At 33.0% G+C, this 22,665-nt stretch overlaps 1 protein-coding gene across 2 annotated transcripts in view; it reads right to left on the reverse strand.

Annotated features, from left to right (window-relative positions):
• Window positions 1-22,665, reverse strand: part of LOC123707231 (steroid receptor seven-up, isoforms B/C) — a 60,859-nt gene that overhangs the window by 14,105 nt on the left and 24,089 nt on the right. For both annotated transcript variants that reach the window (XM_045657108.1, XM_045657109.1), the window contains exon 3: window positions 19,625-20,167. In XM_045657108.1, the coding sequence (XP_045513064.1) occupies window positions 19,625-20,167 (543 nt within the window). The remainder of the gene's footprint in view (window positions 1-19,624; window positions 20,168-22,665) is intronic.

Here is a 22,665-nt window from a genome sequence, read left to right on the forward strand (position 1 = left end):
ATGCTGTTTATTTGTTCAGTAATAATCTTATGGCAAAACGTTTGCCGGGTCAGCTAGTTTCAATATAATAAACTTAGACTAACAAGATCAGTGGCTTGTCTGCGCGAATCGTGAGCCAGCGTCCATTGTGCTCATTTCGGCCGGTTAATTGTTTTTAATTCAGCAAGAGTGTACTGTAAGCTCTTTAATTACGCCCACGTCCCGCTAATGGCGTCGTGCGTTCCCGGATTGTTCTTCGTACACTTATTAGGTAAACCTATTTAACCGTATTTTGCAATTACGTTTGATAACTGGAGACATTCGGGGTTAAATGTTAATCATAATTTAGATTTGAATATACATGGTTTTGGTGTGTGACTTAATATATATCTTTAATTTTAGACGAGAATTTTTTGTAGCGTTTCGTATTTTTTTATTATTTTAAGATCAGAATTTGAAGCTTAACATTCGATTGATTTCTTAAGAGTACAGCATATGTGTTGAAAATAAAGCATATAAAAATATATTTATATACAATTGTCGTAAAACATTAAAATCTTCCCGTTTTCTATAGAATATTAAAGTTAATTTGCATGTGAGTGTACTAAGGTATAGGGAGACAAGGTGTGTCGCCCTCATTTGGTTAATTCAGCCTCTGTACCACAGAGATCCTCAATTAAACAGGCACAAAAGAAAAACTTTGTTCCCGAGCCAACGGGAAATCACGACTCGTTGAAATTAACGATTCCAACAAGTTTTTAATGAGCTTTAAAACACAACTGTCCTTTTATATGGGCAATTTTAATTTTACTCCCGGTACTAATTCGTTTACTAACAAAAATTTATTGCGCAGGAATTAAAATATGAATGTATCAATTTTTGAAATTGGAATCTTTTTAAAACAAATGAACGTTATTTTAGTATTTTTTAATTTGAATATTACTATAGAGATAAAACCACAGCAATGACCACATTTAAAAAAAAGAATCATTAAGCAATAACATGGTATTAGACTATTACAAACGTTTATTTAAGAATAAAAATACCAAGAATGTTACCATTATAACAAGCATATTTTAAAATTCGATTTTTAAAAAAACCAAAAGCGATGTGGTATTAGAAAATTGAGAACGTTTACAGATCACCAGATCACAGTAAACCACAGCAAAACAACCCCTAACTAGCGGTTTGTGTTAACCCTCAAATTCGGGGTTCGACCCCCGCGGCCTACACCCGGTCTTTTAGGCCGCAATCTCTTATAGCGTCAACCTCGATAAAGCCCTCTGACGCTTTTTATTAATTGATTGTTCACTCAAAGATATGTCAAAAGTGATCGTTTATTATCACAAGTCTATTTATCTATTAATTTAAGTGAAGTTCTTCGCTTTTGTTATTTTATTTCTCCCTTCAATAGGTAAAAAGGCCTTAGTCACTTAAATATAGAGCTTCTTTTTCTACTAAATACTAGTATTATAATAAACACTGTTTTATAAATTAAATTATACATTTATGCAGTTCGTTCTAACGAATCCATACTTGTCAACCCCCGTATGCGTAAATAATCATATCATACGTCACTCGCGTACACCCCTGCACTCTGACCACATCCACGACGTAATTATACCTTCCCAATATAGTATTAAAAAAGAAATTGCAACAATGAAATATATAGTCATAACAAAAAGTATTCAACGGTAATCCTACACGCCACGCGCCATGAAAATTATAACTATTTCCCAATAATTATATTAAACGCACAAAGAGGCTGGCATAGAAATTGTAATAATATCGTACATCCACCCATACACATCTGTTTTCAACTGAATAAAGATTTAAAAAATACTTAGGGAATATGTTTGCACTTTGATGTTATACAAACAAAGCGGCGGCGTTGTAGCGGTATAACCTTAGGTCTGGGCCTCAGATTTCACGAGTGTTTTATTCTAATAGGTCATCAACCTTTTGTGCCTAACATAGTCGAAAATTTGGGTCTAAGCCATGCCGGTTTCATCACGTTGATGTCTAAGTTCGATTTTTAAAATTGAATAAAATTATTTTAATCGTCTAAAACTTTTGATCTAAATGTAGCAGTAGCAGTGACAGATATTAATTAATTCCTTGTATCACAGTGCAGGGGACACGTGAATATTCATGTGGTCACAGCTCGTTAGGTCGTCGGCGGTCAGTATTAACAATCTGTCGGTGAAGGGTTGAAATCAGAGACCGCTGCTCGTCAATAGCTGATGCTATATTGAAGTTGCCCTATAGAGTAAAATGACATGACAGTTAAATGAGGTTGAATTTTAATAGACATTTTCTCACCATAGCTTTAACGTTTTGGTATATGTAATTAACATTTGCTTAACTGAGCGCCTCAACACTGAGATTGTGCGTCCAAATCACGGCTATGCACTAATAGACTTCCTATGTACGCAATGAACACTCGTTCGTACGGCGAAGGAAATATAGCGAGGCATGTCTTGGATGTAAAAATAGACGGTCTGTGAACAGTAAGGATTACCTGCTAACCTAAAAAGATTTATTTAAATGTAATACCTAGAGGTTGTAGCGCCACCCTTTAATTATAATACTAATGATAAAACAAATGAAGGCATGTATAAAGTCTATAGATTTATAACGTAATGAAATAATTAATAAAATCAAAGCTAACGCTCCCTCGACAAGTAAATAATGAGCAAACAATTTAAACACACACGCCCGTGTTCACGCTCTGTTTGTTTGTCACTTTGATATAACGAGACTTTATTAAGATATTAAGATGTTTTACAAATATCTTCTATATATACTTTAATCACTTAATTTCCTTTTTCAAGAACTCATTTCTTAGTTTTATTGATGTAAAATTACTTACATTCGAACATACCGTCACCTCCCCTACACCGGTGCGAATAATTAGCGAATCCCTTATAAATCCGGCGAAAGCGTAAAACGAGATAACTGAATCTGTTTAACAAGTTTTATGAATTAGAACATAGCCGTCGCTATAAAGGATAGATAAAATCTGTCGTAATTTGAATTTCAATATTTTACCCGTCTTTGTTTTGTTTTTAATGTAATCAATGGGAATGGTCTTGCTATTTCAGAATATTCATCACTGATATTGGCCTCTACTATTATATGTTTTTTAATTCTGTTCTGGCTTTAAAAATTCATATTTTTATTAACCGCCAAGACGTTATAAGCAAGATGGCGTCGCACCATGACGTCTGCTAGCACACACGTAAACAAATGTCAAGTTTTTATTGCGTTAATTGTCAGACATTATTTTCGTCATCGTCGATTCGACAACTCTGTGACCGTTTTGCGTCATAAGATTGACGTAAATTTTAATATCTTAAATTTTGCATTGATAAATTAATGATTATGTACAAGTTTTACTGCATAGCTTAGTTTAAAGATATGTTTTACACAAATTACTGTCAAATAGTCTATTGACATGAATTATTATTAATCTGTATATTTAATTATGGCTTTCTTTAGCTTCCATAGCGAAACAAGTTTTGATTTTGTTGGGAATCCATAGGAATTTAGGTTATGTAGTATTTATGTGAAGTAAATGAAAATATGTGTCAGGTTTTAAAATGTTTTCTCCTAAATCAACCCTAGTTGGACATCGTATACAAACTATTTCCTATATAACGGTCTTATATACAAAATAATTATGAGCCGTGATCCCTCGACAGTTGGACAAACACAGGCCCGCGGGGACCGACGTCTTTTTATCGGCGAGGGACCGCAAATTTCTATTTGCATATCTGTGCACTCATAAATCTCTGTTTCACTTATTAGCCGCTTTTCCCCTGCCCGGGTCACCCCGTACGTCATGACAGGGTTACAATTTGATGCTTGTAGAATTATCAAAAAATTGATACCACTAAAGAAATAGTGTTATGAATTTAATATACATATCACTATGTATGTATGCTGCTACCAAACTAAATGGTTCGTTATAATTGTTGTTATCATGAATATTTGGTGAATATCTCAACTGTATTGGGTAATTTTAAATGCCGACTATGGAATTAGTAATAGTCAGTAAAGTCTAATTTACCTCCATTTTGCTATACATTGTTAGAAATAAAAATAGGCATTTAAAACTACTCAAGTCATAAGCTAATAAAAAGTGTTCTAGTGACATACTTACATGGTTACTTGTTAGTGAGTTGAAGGACAGTCCACCGGAGTTAGTTGTTAAGTGACCTGACTATGTGCTTAAAGAAAATGTGGTTAGTGATATGTTACCACCACCGAAAATCCCTTACCACCAAGCGTTGCCCAGTAATGCAAAATACAATAATAATATGTTTATATATAAATTATTCCATCTATTTAAAAATTGTGTTACCATCACCAAATCGAAAACTGTGTAACCATTTATTTCTAAATGGAATTTTCAGCTCCGTAACCAAGCGTAACAAAAGCTTTGTAAAGCACATGCCAAATAGTAAAGGGCTTAAAGTTTATCATTTAAGTTAACGAATGTAGAAAGGAATACTTACTATGTAATACTTTATTTTACATAAAGTGTAAAAAATTCCATATCTGTATATTTTCGCCAAGGTTTAAATCGCAGTAAACAAAAACCTTCTCCCCGCCCATATCACACTCAATATTTCAAGCAATTGGTACCAGGACATCAGAAACCTTCAGAAGCTCAATGGTCAAGAAGCAAAAAGCTTTTAAATTACCACTCTATCAAGACCTTCTCACCCCTCAAAGTTACGCTGATCTTACACTAGAAAGTATTCTTTATTTGTTAAAGTAGGGCTCATTTTACACTGGTCGTCCGTTACCTACAGAATTTTCTGAATTTGGTTACGTAACGGGATTTTAAACCTTATTACATTGCAATAAAGATTACGTAGGGTGTATGTGGGTGATTGTAAATATGTAATGCGTATCAATTTCAGAATGGCCGCGGCGACATCGTGGCGTACGTGTTGTGAATGTATTGGTCTTTTTTATTATTATTGAGTAGCCATCGACTGCATTACTTTGAACCCTACGGCTTACTACATTTACAGATAGTTAAATAAATTAATTCCTAGGTTTATTTATTTTTTACCAAGATTTTTATTGAGTAATTTTGTCTTATTCATATGCTATTTTTAAACTTATATAATTCAATTTTTTTAAATCATCAAATTTGCCAGGCTAGAAGCAAGATCTATAACAGTTAAGTTTGTGATAATACTTTTCGCAGGTGGCAACCACAAATTCGTCACAATTCATTGGCCTAATTGAGCAATAAAAAATCAGAGCATTATAAAGAAAAGGGACGATGGCAACACCTCATTTCACGCATTTTATTCGAAGGGCCCTGAGAGGCACTCAATAAATCTTGTGGCGGAAACGTTTTTTTGTAAGACGGAAATAGTTTCCTCGCGGGATATATCGGTATGTAAGGGATATTTATGTTTTAATGGTGCATTGTAATGGATTTTACTTTGGTAGGGCCTTTATATTTATAATCTATAAATATTTCTATAAATATATATAAGACTTTGGTATCAGATTTATCCGTTTCTTTGATATTCCTTTAATAAGCTTAGAAGCCTTCTATGCCTGTCATTTGTCGCAATTTTTTCCTCAGTCGCAAGTCCCAGCGCAAACTATAACCGTATAGCGTATAAGGCTTTGCTGTTACCACATCCCGCCTTGGGCCATTGTTGATGGCGCCTTGGGGTTTTAGTGGGTATGCACGATAGCGAGTCCTATATATCCTGCACTAAGCAGATAAACTTGGCCGCAAAGGCAAGTGTCATAGCAAATCCATTCTTTCAAATTTAACTAGTTTTAATTAAAATATTTAATTTGTAACTTACTCAAAACTCTACAGATAAAGAACAAAGCATCAGCTATATAATAAAGCATAGAATAGATGCCACAACACGTAATTTTAATTTACAATTTCATACATAAAGTCTTTAGAGGTTAAATCGCGAACAGTGTCGAATCGTGCGATTGTAATGTTTTTTATTATTGGTATTTTATATTTTGTCAATCGTTTGTAATATAATAAATAAATTAAATATCATATATAAAAATTGTATAGTTTCATTTATGTTAGAATGTAGTGTAGGTTAACTAACTCTAATGAAAGAAAATAGAATAATTTTGTAAAAGAATTATTAAAGAATTTTTGTTAACGACTATTTCAGAAACAAATAATTAAATAGATTAATTACATATAATTACACCTCATAAACTAAACATTCGAATTAATGGGGTAATTAATCAGTACATTTAAATGAAATTTGATTCCGAGGTGTTAAAACTATCATTAAACACCTTTCTTTTACATAAATTATTAAAAACATAATATTAATCATAACGGTAATTGACAGATGCTTAAACATGATTAATTTAAATTAATTCATATTTGTTTATTTTATTATTCAGATTTAATTGATTAAATATTAATTGTTAAAATATATTATATGTAGTTCAAGATTTTTGAATTTGACATTTGTGACATTTTGAAATGTCACTAATTCATAGACGAAACTTAACATAATCTATGACTCTGATAAAAGAGCAAATGGACAATTTTAGGCAGGCATACCTTCCATTAACGAGACGTGCTAAAAGTGACTAAAATCGAACAGATTTTTGGATATACAGGAGTCCATAGTTCCAGCTAACTTTCGTTTCCGAATCTCTCCCTGTATCCCTAAGTAATACTACGAAATATACTTTTATAAATTGTTCAGGAAATATTGGCTGCACTTCGAATAAGTAAAACGTGTCTTGATTTTATGTGAATAACGCAGGTCATAGGCAGTAGCGTTTTACAAGAGGCTTGTTATTATTTTAAGAATAACTAGAATTCATTGGTTTGGAAAATTTCTACTTTAAGTCGAAATTAAGTAATTTATTTAAAAATACTTAGAACTAATAGTCCCTTCCTATTGTTTCTTGAAGTGGGTTCTACAAGGTTCTAGAATAAATACGTATTTTTACTTCACTTGAACAACTCAAATGCTACTAATACAATTCGGTAAGCAAGTTCGATATTTATCTAGCAAGTGTAAAGGTATGACTTAATATATTTTATTTGGGACACGACAAGGCTGTTCGCGTATATTAGCAATACCACACTTCACGTGTATGAGGGTGCATAAAAAATAAGCTCTTAGAGAAGTGCGTTTTCACACTTCGTACATAAAAAATACAAACATAAATCACTATTTGCTATGGACATTGATTCCAAGAAACATTTTATTAACAGTTTCACGAGTGATTCTAATACTTAAGATAGGGAAGGTTTTTCTTTTACTATAGTTAAAAGTTAATCAGAGACAATCTCTTTAATGCTTAAAATATTTGTATCCAATGACCTCAGTTGTAAACATAAAGCTATTAGCATACTAGGATATATTATGGCATCGCAAAGGTATTTGCGTTGCCGCTTCTAGACAGCACGCTTGCCGACACAAATTTATAGGTAAAAGTTCGCCGAACCGGTTATCACGAACCGCCCACAACAAAAACGTCTCTAATCCTTTCTATTATGGTCCTTATTCAAAAACTATACGCTAAGCATTATCGGATACTTTCTTAATTGTATAACTACTCGTAGTTGCGATAATAAGCCTTATGTTATTTAAAATAAATATCATTTTGGTACAAAAGACATTTTCGGCCTTGCCGCCGGTGGATCGCTCTCACCTTAGTTCACGTGTGAACTTAGATTAACCTGCTATATAGAAATGTCGCGTCAGGTGTATTTAAAGAGTTCAATCAAAGGCTTTTTTAATTGGTTGTATAATAATGTTATGATGAAGTTGTGGGGCGTGCGGTATCTAATACTTTTATGTGAATTTATGGCATCGGGTCACGCCTTTTGTTCTAAGTCTTGGCTATTATTAGTGCGCTAATCAAATAAAATAAAAAGCTTTATTGATGCATTTATAGCTTATTGTTTAGTGTTAGGATTTTGTAATATGCATGGATGATAAACGTGATTGAACATTAACGTTCTTTATTATTGTTCTTTAGCTATTAGTTAAGCGTAGCAAGCTAATAGTCGTAAATATTACTTATAAATAAGATAGTTGATTGTCAGCTGTATCGATTATAGTCCATTCTGATCTTAAAGTTGTAATATTCTTCACGAAGCTATACAATTCACTCACTATTAACTAGTCCCTAATCTATTTGTAATATTGAATTTACTTAATGACAATTGGTACCAAATGGTACAGGACTGTCACTGCTAACCACTTATATGGTAGACAGTGATTTACGGGAATCACCGTGAATGCGCCATGTAAAGATGCTTTGAACCGTTAGTGAAAGGGTTGGGCCATAGGCAATAGAACCTTCCATAAATTTAATTGATTAGAAGTAATATCTGATTTCACACGCACATGAACTTACTTATTTTTTATTTAGATTAGTACTATAGATTACAAGATTTTCATCGGCTATATATTCTATTACAGATTATACAAAAAATATAAAACTACGATTTAAAAAAAATTGTGGACATTTTTGTCGTCCAACCTAATTATTGCCAACCAAGCAAAAATTACTAACAACACTATGCCATTGCATTTACACATCTCATTACCATTCTTTTTCGTTCTTTCTTTTTAATATACTGCTCACACTATTGATCACATACAGATCCTATATGTACTATGGTACCTATTTCATCGAAAACAACAATAATTACATAAGTGATGAGAATAGTGATGACAATTTACAATCGTGTTTGATATCTTATCTGATCAAACATAAGAAACGGTCAGTTTGGACATTACTTAATAGGCATGACTCAACTAATTGCGCTGGGCCTGCGCTCATTTCTCCTTCGATTTAACACCTGTCAACGTCGCACTGACAGCGCATGCCATATAGCAGTATTTTAATATCGAAAATCTATTATGTACGATGTCATCGCTCGTTTTTTTCAATGTGAATTGGGTTATAGGCATGCTGGATAAGTTTTTAAATATTGGTACACTGATTATTAGAAATAAAGGTCGTTTAAATTTTTTTTACGCACAACGGACTGAGTACGAGTCAAACTGCGGAAACTGAGTCCACCAATATCAACGTCGATTTGCAGACGTGAGTGTCTATTTGTACTTTTGTTTTTATTATTTAATAAAAGCATAACATGAGTCACAAGTATAGACATATTTATTAAAATGTTTTTTATATTATTTAAATCGATTTTATTTTTAGTTTAATTTTAAAAATACTACATAAACTAATGAGTTTTCATTAAAAAATTCGAACTGCTTTAAAGATTTATTAGAACAAATTTCAACTATACTTTATTTAAAGAAGCATTACTATTATAAAGCGGATCAAAGCCTAACTTCTAGAAGGTCCACACAGAACAATTTCAGAAGTTTCGAAATCAGATACATTATATCGTATAGATATCCTCACGCGTTATTAATCTAAGATCTAGCCGTATAAATCGATTGTATGGAACAATAGAAATCGATTTCATATCTCGATACACGAGTTGGAATCGTTTGTTTGTCTTTATGCGAACGGTGAAATGTGAGGTAACTTTATCGTATTTTCCATGCGAACTATTTTTATGTTCCTTAAGCTCTGGTCACTATAATTCAGATTGATTGACCATTGTAGTCAATACATTATATTATTTGGCAAATTGGTGCAAGCAAGTTTGTTGACTTATAGAACTCTGTATAATGATAATTAATATTAAAATTCATAGTCAAAATTATACCCATAATTGAAACAAATGCATGTTTTTCTTTAATTATGTTTTGTTTTTCTGCGGAGAGAGACATTCATCTTACCACGTCTTACTCTGCAGTAATTATTCAAATTACTTTCTTATCACAGCCAAACAGTTTCTTACGACCCCTCCTTTTAACTAATTTATACGTTGTTTATATCATATTGAGTTTAAATATAATTAAAATTAGAAAATGTCCGAGTTCATTAAAAAAAATGTAAATAAAAAAACAAAATCTAAGTAACCAGTTATGAAAATTATTTGATTTAATTTATAAATATACTATTTATAACTTTATAAGATTAAATTCCAATCAAAATTTATTCGATAAAAAGAAAAATATCTTATAGAAAACCAATAACTGTTAATTACAGGCAGAAGCATAAATAAGCATTCTAAGTAACGTGAAATTGTCCTTTATTACGATATCTCATTAAAAAATAAAATTATCATGTTTGTCGCAACTTAAAATGTTAATTCAATGATAACGAACAGTAAACAGACATATTTCTTGAAAGTTACGAGCAATTTTAATTTAATAGCTAAGATGTTTTAGTTATTTATATTTTTCAAAGCTTTATATAACAATGTTTCGTAGTTATAGACCATTTATTGACATACAGTTAAGTGGCTTGCATGACGAACATCAAATATCTGCGATAATCGAAAACGAGCCGGCTTATTAAGAAAAACATTAAAACGCCAGAGTTCTGAGCGCTTTAATTACAATTCATAGTAATTGTTCAATTGTTTAAGCGTGTGTTTATTATGAACGCGAAAGATATTGTTCCGACAAAGTTTTAAGATCAAAAAAAGCAGACAACCCGTGTTGTATTCGTGACAAATGGAATATAGATAAGCTAATACCGATACACGAATCGATAAACGTGGATCGATGGATTAGATCGATATCTCGGCTTCTGAATGTGACTTATAACTATAGGGTCAAAGGCTGTAATTTGTTAGTACTGCCTAGTTGATAGCATATTGATGAGGCAGGGAAGTACTAGACGACCACGAGAAAGGTTGATTTATCTCAAATTTAAACTTCAAATCAATAGCCTATTTACACAATTAATGTAATGTAAAGTAGCTTCTAGTAGCTATTTGAGAAAATTGTAACAATTATAATTGGATTTCCAGGTTGAGTTACACTAGTTATGAAAACAAAATTTTGCAATAAAGGATATTTATAACGTGTCTATTAACTGATTTATTATGAACAACTTATCTTTAAGGTAAAAAGGAAAAAAAATACAATATAATTGATATTAAACTAAGAGAAACCACGGCCGTATATAACTTCCTTTAAGTCAAAAAGAAAGAAGCTTTAGTTATATGCTCCCGGTCCTGCACTCACGTATTCCCAATCGTTTCACTAAGTACACATTAAAATTCATCCGTCGCAGGGTTAACATCGTCCAACGATAACCATTAGTCCCTTAATTTGCGAGGAACCCTTCACCTATCCCTTCCGTATCGCTTACCAGATAAGATGCTACCCGTGTTTAGTTTTCACAACTTACATGGTAAATAATGCTAATGTTTAAACCGATCTACCATAATATAGGTCTTATTCCTCTAGCTAACGACGAATCTTTTGTATTCTCTTTAATTTTAAAGTGACTATTATGATACGGACAAAACACTTAGTAACTCTAGGCGAAACTCTAGTATGTTTAAAAGTTGGATCATAAGTTTGGGAACTGTAACTTCTAGTAGTTTCGAACTAATAAACGAATGATCACGTTTGGTGATGGAAATAATGAAATAAATATCAAATTAATTAAAGCTGATATATGTTTATTTTTATTTTTATAGATTAAACTTATCTGTAGGTAATAAATAACAATTGGCTTCAAGATGAGATAATCTGAAAGCTCAATATAGAAAATATTTGTAGAAAAAAAACAATTTAGGCCTGTGAGTTTTTTTAACATACCTTTGCCTATTCAAGAAGGTCGCTTTTTGTCGTTGCCATAGTAACCACTAATCCGTCAAAGCATTTGACAATTTGCACAAAACCGCTTGCAATGTGTTCAAATAGTTACGAGGTATAAGCGTTTTCACCTGATTTGGCATTATTTCATTATTATAATAGTTTTAAGGCAAAGGGTCAGCACTACCGACCTCCGTAAACAATAAACAATAGTGCTTACGTGTACAATAATTAACCGGCACAGTTTGAACCGTGAACCCTTAAGTGAGCGTTATATTTGAAGGATATTATAATCGGAGTGTAGGTCACAATAAATTGGTCGTTTTGTCTAATATTGTCGGGTTTGTTTAATGTCTATGTAAACACATGGAGGTCTATTTTGTACATCGAAACGTTAGTATTAAATTCATATACTTATGAAAAGACTAAACTAGACAGAGAAAACTAGCTTCATTTGTTTACAAAAAATATGTCAGGAAACCATAGTTTTTGTTAACTTAAAGAAATAATTCATATATTTAATCTAATTGCAAATAATCTTATTATCGTAGTATTTGATCAAGGTCCGAATAGTTCAATGTTTCGGTTCGAAAATTGTACTGTATTATTCACAGTGTAGCAATAATACTTTACGAGATAACACGAGCCCCCTACAGCGTTGTCATCATACTTGTTACCCATTTAATATGACACCTTTAAGGCTCATGAGGTGTTGACAATCAAAATGACATAAATAGGGAAATTAATTATTAAGAAATTTATTTTTATTAATTAATTTTTACAAAAATCTACAAACTTTTGAATATTTATAGCCTCTATTATTTGAAAATTCTCTTTAATCCGAGGCAAATATTGGAAAAAGATTATGTATAGACTTGTTTTATCATTAAGAGGAATAGTAGGACAGATAACGAGATATTTGTACCCAGATGCATAGTCTTAGTTCCGCCCTGCCGCCTTTCAGATGACACAAACTTCTGGCCATTGTGCCTTATCGCGAACTTTGAAGAATAGCCATTCTCAATCCAACTGACAGGCTGTTTTGAACTCGAACGAAATATGACATGTGCTTAGTCGAGAGTCTGAGCATAGGCTTCATGATGGTCCACAGATAATAGAGGTTTAATCTTCCAGTAGTCTGTGCTCAACGTCATATTTTAAAATTCGAATTTAATGAAATCGCAAGTATTAAATTCAATAACGTAATGCGACAAATAGTTTATAAAACTAGATTGTAAACTTAAATATCAATGACCATTCAGTTACAAATTCACTAACCGGACACTGGCTCTCAACAAGATTAAGATCAACAAGCCAAACACGAAACTCACCAAGAAAACACACAAATCAAGAAGATATTTAATCTGTGACAATAACGTTGGAATATTGTGAAAGGGATTATTCCGAAGGGAGTTCACACTGTCTTACGAGATCATTAAGGAACTGTTACCATTAAAACAATTTTAAAAGAGATAATTATTGTCTTTTAAAAATTTAATTACACATTTGACAGGTACTACGACACTAGAAATAAAGTATAAACGTTAAAAGCAGAGTAATTGACGTTTAAGCAAATATGACATATAACATTTTATGATAGAACATAATTTAGCCGCCTTTGACCCGTATTGTTCTAACTCAATAAATGTTTAGTATAATATAAATGAGTTTACTTTGTCTTTAAATAATATAATTTTTCTCAGGCTGACAGGCGAAGTCCAACATTATGTTTGTCATGATTATATTATTAAAGTCAGTTAGGGACACTGTTAGCTTAATATATATTTCGAGAGTAAAAGTTTTCTGTTTTTAAAAATAGAACTCGGTCCACCCACAGACTAACAAACTGCATTCAAATATTTTAAATAAAATTCTCTACAATTATTTTTGATTATGTATAATCTATAAGTGATGTACCTATATAGCTACCACAATAACTTATGCTCACTTTGTCTACGCTATAAGAAAATTAAATAATTGTTTTAATTATAGTCATGGTTATTTAGGCCCTCGATAAACGGTATCGCGGTAAAATAGGGTGAGGAGGGTTAAAGATTAGGAAGCGACTAACAACATCTGTGGCCACAGCCCAGACCTCAACCTCAACCCTCCATTGTTCGGTCTATCCGATCCGGGTACACCCTTACTTTTTTATTTCACTCCTCGTGACAAGGGATGGAATACTGATAGCACTTCAATGGTATTCCTTGGCAGTTAATTTAGGAAATACTTTCGGTGAATGTGTTTAAGTAAAAACGTAATAAAAATTAAAATATATTTTTATAACTGTCTTTAATATTGAATTTTTTGTACTAGTTTCAATTGCTTACTAGTAGACCTACTCACTGGACCGATCAAGTAAGGCTCTTACAGGTCTTACCATCATGCATCGGTGAGACCGAGAGGAGGAAATTGTGACCTCTGAAGAAAAATGACTAGGCAATACCGACTTTGATATCACTTGTGTATCTGGCAACTCAGGTTGACACATGAATGACTACTGCCGTGATATATTTAAATTAACTGGCGTTCGTTGCAAAAACAAATTACTTGATGTTTTTGTACAGTTATTTCTTTATATAATATGTGAAGGCAAAGTGTTATCGTACCGAAAGCTCGAATATTATTGCCATAACAAGAAAGTAAAACAATGTCCAATAATACGTGCATTATACTTATTTTACGCTTGCCTGCTGTATCGAATTGAATTCGACGTAATGTAAACTTATTATGGGCTTGTATAGGTCAAATTATAAATGTCCAGTCCTCGTCTTTCTTTTAATTTACATTAGTTAAGGAAGTCTTTTCTTATCTTTACGAATATACGTTTCGTTAATAGCGTTATGTGAAATTTTTTACTCGTCGTGGTCGAGGCTCGAGGTTCGACCACAATTTCTTTTGTCAAAATATAATTAAAGACGATTAGATATGAATTGTGAAAGTGACTGTGTGTCATTCAAGATGTAGCGTGTAATGTTTATTTCAATTAATTTAAGGTACATCTAACGCGTTTTATATAAATGCGTCATCCACTTTTCCAAATGATCTTTACTCCTTTGCATAATTCATTAAAAATGGTGTGATTGCTCGCCCCGTATTAATATATAAATACCCAATTCCGTGACATTCTCTCAAACAGATACTCCTACTGAAAGTTAACACTAATCTGCTTATTTTAAATCAACCGTGTTATCATGAGTGCCATTCTTTAACCCTTCATTGATGGTTGATAAGGAAGGCAAATAAACCCTCAGATAATTACATTTCAATACAAAATAAACTTTAATACTTGGATCCTAAAGTTTAATATTCTTAATTAATAATTTTAAGGGCTTTATACTTTTAGAAAGGAAAATAAGTTTTAGGTCAATTGTAATAGAGCAGTGGTTTGTTTATTGTCTGTGTAGTAGACGAGGGTGGTTTCAATTTTCGCCACATTTGTTTTTTTATTAATATTATGTCAAAGTGTGACCTCAAAGGGGATTTGCTACGCATCTGTGTTGTTTATTGCAATTTTTGGGGCAGTTTTTGCGTAATTTTGGATTCTACGAAACGTTATGGGATATTTTAATTTCCTTGTGTCTGAATATAATAAAATTTAAAGTTATGATAGGATTTCAACGTACCCACTAAAAATGGGTGTCTATGGGCTACAATGACTGCCTTTTTGGGCGTCCCGTAGGCTCGTTTGCCCCCCCCTATTATACCTACCCCTATATACTATATTAAAAAAAGGATGAGCGCTGAGTATCAAAGCATCACACTTCGTACTTAAAATATATTTTGCAATGTACGCCTATTATTTCCTAAGAGGCTGAAAGGGCCTTAAACACCGGAATCAGTTACGAAACATTTAAAATTATTTGTATCGTTTATCATAAAGATTGTAAAGTCATTGTTAGATTTGGCGGGTAGGCGTAAAATCGAAAATAATCGAATTTACAAAGGGTATGAGAAAAACTATTTGTAAATCATAAAGGCAGTGTAACGGACATTTCAATCAGTTTGAAACTCAACTATTGCCAAATATTTCTTGCTTTATTGTAAGTATTTGATATAATAAAATGTGAATAAAAATGTTCTATACAAAAATTTCATCCTACGGAGCTCTGTGGTTACTGTATCAATAGCAGAATCCATTTTTTGTGTTAGATCGTTCTTTTATTAACTAATATGTTATATTTTGGAGTAATTTATTTGTGTTCGTGGAGTGGATGTAAAACAAAAGACGAAACGATTGCAAGTTTAATGATATTGTTTTGCATTGCGTAGCGCATTGCTGTGTAAAATCATATGACATCACTTTAAGGAGAACTATATACGGTATCAGTAGTAATTGCAACGAGTTATTAGTTCTAATTGTTTTCTATATATCATTCGACAGCTGTTCTCTTTCAAAGGAAAATTAAAGACGATTTTGACTTGTGTTTTGGATTCAAACCTCGAGCAGAGTTACAAATAGGTGTATCTTGTGTGTCTTCTATTAAATTTGCAAGTAACGTAAGCACAATGGTGTCATGATTATGGTTGGAGGCGGGTGTTAAGTTACAATAATGCGAATTAAGATATTTTGTAATATTCAAGTCGCAAATACTGAATGTATTGTAGAAATTACAAACCAATAATAAATTTATAACTATTAATAATAAGTGCAACGTTTGCCGGATCTATGAAGTCACAAAAACCGTCAATGCGGCAAACAGGACAAAACGAAGACGTTTGTTTCATATATAAATTTTTTAATCAAACACGTAGCTTTCTGTATTTAGATTTCTTGTGATAATCTATTGAATTTCATTATTTAGTTCTATTTATTTAAAAAGACTTTTGGGCCCCATTTGTCCCATTTGAAGAAGGCGTTTTATCCAAAACTCATAGATTAACCGAGCTAGGTCTGAAAATCAATTTAGGTTAATTTGTATAATTTATAAATCGTATTTTTCTCTCTCCCCGTTTGTTATGTTTGCCTATATTGTCACAATGAATCTTGCATTTTCTTCTATTCTTATGTGTTATATTTAAAAATGTGCCGAGCGTTGGACAGCTTTTATATGTTGTCATACAAAGGTGTTTTATATCGGAGCTTACATTGATTAATAATGTGGTTATGTATTGAATTCAAGATTTATTATAAATAAACACAAGTATACTGAAATTGATTTTGTAACTGATTTATATTAGTTTTATAGGTTTATGCAAAGATGAGAACAATGCACTTCCTTTGAAATAAAGTTTCGTTACATGAACAACATTGTGAGGTATTTTGTAACGGTGTAAGTTATAAGCAATTGCAATATGGAATTGTCTTAGCACGAAATTTACGATCTCTTCGTCAAGTATTCCTATATGTCATTATAAGATCAAATTATAGAGAGATTTTGAGAGTTACAAAATCACCAGTGCATAGAGCGTTGCACAGTGCTTTTATACGAAAAGGTATAAAAACAGGTTAACTATTTGATTTTACTCTAAAAAAATGTTAAAACAAATGTTTTAAATTCACTCATTATTATACTGTGCTTTCATCGGTCATAATGTTCCCATTTTTAATGGAGGTTTCAGATTCTATTTTTTAAAACAAAGTTTTATAATTGTATTAAAGTTTATTTGACGGCAGTATTTATTAAGTTTCAACGTGAAATCGTTCGGCGATAAAATACCAAACAAATTCCCAAGCAAGAATTTTGTCCCAAACACCAGGCGTCCAGAATGCAAGGGAAGGTTCAACCCAACACTTTTTCAAAATCGTGACCACAGAGTCACGAAGTGGTTCCGTTATGAACATATGTGCATCCCGCTCGCTCTGCTTCCTTAGCGGTTTGTATAAAAGAGATATATTATTCGTGATTTAATTTCTATTACCTATTAGAATTACATGCTGAAAATTAACAATTGAGATAAATGCCACTAACGGAATTCTATTGTTTATGGCTTTTGCTATTAATTTCGAATTATTTGTTAAATAGCGAACGCTAGCACAATACCTGTCTAACTTTGCTGTAGATATAACAAAATTAAATTGGACATACATTTTCCTATATAAAAATCTAATTTTTCTAATAATTTAAGTCGCTTTCGTGTCGTAACAATACACGTATTTAATTATTACAAAGATAAAAAATAGTCATGATGACATAGCAAAATCTTAGTTTGAAAACTGACATCTCTGAAGACGCTCTGATGCCTATGATTTGGCACGTGCTTAAGATCTATGGGTGCCGAGTATGTACGCCACAGATACATTATAAGATATGCATACTGTATTATTATCTACATATTTTAATATATAATTGTTTAATTTAAATTTATTATGATTAATAACGTACAAACTTACCAAAGCATTTTAAAGACATTAAAAAAATATATTAAGACAACAAAGAAATATTACAAATACCACTTTGTCCAGCCACGGGGGTATGGGAGCAGAATTTCTGCGTCCGTTTTGATCACTTTAAGGCAAGTATGAAATCGACCTGTAACTACCAACGCAAAACCGTTATTATTTACCGGATATCGATCCAGGATAAACTGTATTTTAATATAACACTAAATCATGAAGGCTGAATAAAGATGTGACTAATTAGAAGAAAAAATCATGCGCATGATTAAGATAGATGTAGATTGTATTGAACCAAGCCTGTGATTTAAGGAGTAAGGCTGTGCCACATAGACTCAACACTTCCCGTTAAATGCCTAACACATAGCAATCGATCCATGTAGTCGCAGTTAGAGAAAGTTAGCCGACGGATAAAACATTTATTACTATTGCATATTCATAGTCCCCTAAGGCACTAGTGACCAGTTTAACATGAACCCCGCCTAACATTTACATGGCTGCGCAATGCGCTAAGCATGTAAGCGATGAAAGCTCTTTATAAAATAGTTGACTACTCCTTTGGCGATGCAATAGTGAGTTTATTTTTGCTAATATTTGCCGTTTCTAGCTTACTGTGTACTACATTTTGTTTTATTAACAATCTTTATTTTGATAGATATGAAATAGGAAAGTGATGAAATTAAAAAAAGCTAATTGCTTTATGGTAAAGGTACGGTAATTCTTATGTAAAGTTTAAACCAGTATATAAGAGTACCGAGCTAATATTGCAGTCTTAATATTAAACCGTGAGAGCGAAATCCAGTTTCTATTAAATCTAATCAAAGTGAAGGTAACTTTACTATAAGGCACACCCGTTCTAGATGCTATATCTTTGAAATATTGAAAGAATAACATAAACTTAATTGTTTAAATGAATTAAAAATGAAACAAAACATAATTTTTAAGAACATCGCGCGTGTATTCATAATAAATTAACTATTTACACGAAATAAATAACTTAACTAAAACGGTTTAACGACCGCCTAACAATCTTAATTTGGTAATACTTTGGAATTCAATATACATATCACAACGTATCGGACATCGAGAACAATAAGTCGCCGTCTCCCCATGCACACGGGTCCGAAGAGCGTGAGTTATTATCCTCATAATACAATAAACATAATATACGCATCGCGGCATTAACACAGTAACCATCCCAATGCCAAGTGACAAAGCCACCCGACACCTCAAATTGCGTCCCAAAAACACTCGCTCGTCAGTTGGCGTCAACTCCCTTGATTTTTGTAGGTCTTTCCATCCCATACTTTAAATGAAGTGCTCTGCTCGGGAGCGCGAGGACTACTTGTGTAATTCGGCTGTAATCTCGATGGTGACAAAAAACTGCCGTACGATAACGAAGAGTTGACGCCAAGAGATGTATCGAGTGTAGAATAATACCCAGAGGAAGCTGCTGACGGTGGCGGGGCTGGCTGCTGAACTCTACTCGCTTCAGCGTACGCGTCCAAATGTGTTCTTACTAGAGTAACGAGCTCTCCATAATTAGTTACGGCTGTTCCAGCCCCCGCCACTCTATACAGCAGCAACCTCGCTTCTCCAAATAAACTGTCCAAAATTTTACCTGTCGTGAAGAGGACGATGGCCTTCAGACAGGAGTACTCCGCTGAGTCAACGTGGAGCGCTTTCAGCTTCTCCACTTGCTCTTGGAAGATTCGGATGTGGTCCATAAACGCCACCACACGGTCAGCTGCCATTGGTGACGCATGGAGACCGGCGGCGGCGAGTAAGGGAGCTACATGGAGGGGCATTGAACACTGTGATGCATTAAGGACGAATAACTCCGACCAGACAAGCCTCAATAACGCCACTTGATCTGTCACTTGGAGTTCAGGGAAGAAGGGGATATTCCTCGCCCACTCTACGGCCGAGAAGAGTAACCTTGCTGCTAATTCGCAGATGTTATCTATTCCCATGACGTTGGTGGTTTGAACGCATTGTCCATATCTTGAGGTTGGGTAGGGTTCTGCTCTGAGGAGTAAAGATATGTATGAGGAGAGGTAGGGATGGTTGAGCCCAGCTGCTGGGTCGCCATTCGTTAAAGCGAATTGACCAGGTAAAGATAAACCCGCAGGCTGCGTCGGTGGCACTCTCCCTCTTTGGACAGCTGTAACAAAAGAAATGAGCACGTTAAAATTACGAAACTTAATGACAAACTTACGGATTACATAAAGCGCGTGTAAATGCAAAAACATTAATATAGCAATATAATTTTGAAATAAAACAGATATAAAGACAGCTATTTAACAGTAGATGGCAATTAGCATGTTACCACATGATGTGGCCGTAACAGCTTAGTTTATGGCTCCACTAACAACTATCTGAGTTTGGCGCATAAATTTATATTTCTTCATATTAATACTCAGAATACCAACTTACGTAGAACGCGTATAACATTTGCGATACGATATTAAAATAGGTTCTGGTAAATTTAAAGAGTGTCAAATATCAAGTTTCTGGGAACATTTAAACCAAATTTGGTAAAATAGATCTTGCGTCAAAATGTCGTGATGATACTTGTTACGGGTTATATGTAACCGAGTAATGCGTTTTAAATTGTAGTGAAGCAATATCCGACCCTCTGACCTCGCCACAGGTTGTATTACTTTCTGTTTTAAATGCAATTTTATGAGCTCAATATTACATCTCAATTTAACCTTAGATAATCAATTACGTCGCAATTGGTACAAATATTTGTTTTAATTGTATTTAATTATGGTATAGCCTGTGGTAAATTACTTAAAGTTTAACCCGCGATGACAAATACAAGTTTATTTAAATAAACTCTAAGTGTTAGTATTAATGCCATGTTAGGCAATACAAGATGAAATCTAAAATGTTCTAATGACCATAACACCCTGTTATGGTATAATGATGTAGTATTATCAATTTCTTCCTTATAGACAAGGAAATATCATCAGCCTACTCTACAAGTATGCGAGGAATTCCGCAGCGTAGATGTTTTGGGGCCAACTTTTCCAACTTAAAATATTTCGTAGAATTAGATCGTAAAAAAAGGTAATCGTGATTGCTACTTCTGAGACGATTAGTCGTGGAAACCGTCGCTCGATTGAGCATTAGTTCCGAAATACGGCGTTAAAATATCGATTCGAAATGTCAAGTGCGCTTGGAATGCGGTGCGCGTCTTTTTTTGAATCTCGAATAATGGTAACGCGCGCGTGCGCGCTTTTTTGAAGTTTTAAATTGGGTTGAAGGCTTTTATATCTACTATTATTTAGTAATATTTTGGTAAATATTAGTTTTATTAGAAACATTTAATGATGTGAAAAGTGTAACAAACAGATACCATAAAAAATACATTGTAATAGGTACCTGTTTACGAACCACGATATAAGAAAAAGATTTACATACATTAGTTGTATCGTAATTCTTTACGTTGTGGGGTATTGCATATATATAACTAAAACCATCTAAACAAATAAAAATAGGAAAGAAAATATACCCATTTTAATTTGTTCACACGATTCATAACGCACAATCGAATACAATTTTAAGTGTTACATAAACAATTCAATTAAAGAGTGGATGTAATTCCGCTGAATTAGAGTAATTGCTGGTGCGATTATCCGGTTTCGAATGTAGGCTGAGTATAATCTATGGTCGATTCTCCCACGCTGCGTCGACACCTAGTCTAATAGCACGTCATTATTATCTGTCGATACATCGGAACATCACTATCTAATCGATGGATTGCTTAGCAAGCTTGACTAATTATACTTTTAGTTTTGTGATAGCGGAGATTCAAAAGATATTACGATGGTATCTCACAAATGTTGTGTACAGTTTGTATTGAGGATATTTTTTTTCTTTTTTTGAATAATATTAGAAATTATACTATAGAAATACCAAATCTATTTATTAGTAGTTAAAGAAGAACGTAATGACAAGGATACAAAATTGCCAGGTAGGATATACAAGGCAGCCGTGGATGATGAGATCCTAGACCTTGTCGTACAAATCCGGTAGGTACCTGAGAAGGCACGGGTTAAAAGTAACTATAACATAACGAGCACGTATATCATACAATTGGATGAAGCTAAAGAGGTATGTCAGGACTGTAACAAGGAAATTCGTGGGATCTACCTACCTGTGGAAAAAGGCGTATAAATTTATAGAACAAAATCGTATCAAATTGTCGTAAGTAAGAAACTTAAATAAAAATATCCATAATCATCTTTAAATGACCATTTCTATGTTTACCGTTGGTTTTATAGCGGCCGAATCAATTTTGTATTGTGATAAAATATGAATGATTTAATATAAATCATTGAAATCAATGCTTCGGTAAGCTTAAAAGATTATAATATAAGGGTAATGACACACTTATGCCGCGATATTTCTAGAGCTTTTATGTTAAAGCTTTCTTGTATATAACAACCTTTAATTACATCTGCAGTAATGTAAATTCGCGTGTTATATTAACTAAGTACTATTTCCGATAAAGATTAATTATGAATATTTTTAGTATGCAAATTGAATTTCATATATGAAGTATTACGTGTGTTTGAGATATTGAATTATAAAATATCTAAGTTAATTATAACACGGATATATGAAACTAAAAATCAATGACGATTTTGTTTT

The sequence above is a fragment of the Pieris brassicae genome, chromosome 3 (genome assembly GCF_905147105.1).
Source record: "Pieris brassicae chromosome 3, ilPieBrab1.1, whole genome shotgun sequence".
Classification (NCBI taxonomy): domain Eukaryota; kingdom Metazoa; phylum Arthropoda; class Insecta; order Lepidoptera; family Pieridae; genus Pieris; species Pieris brassicae.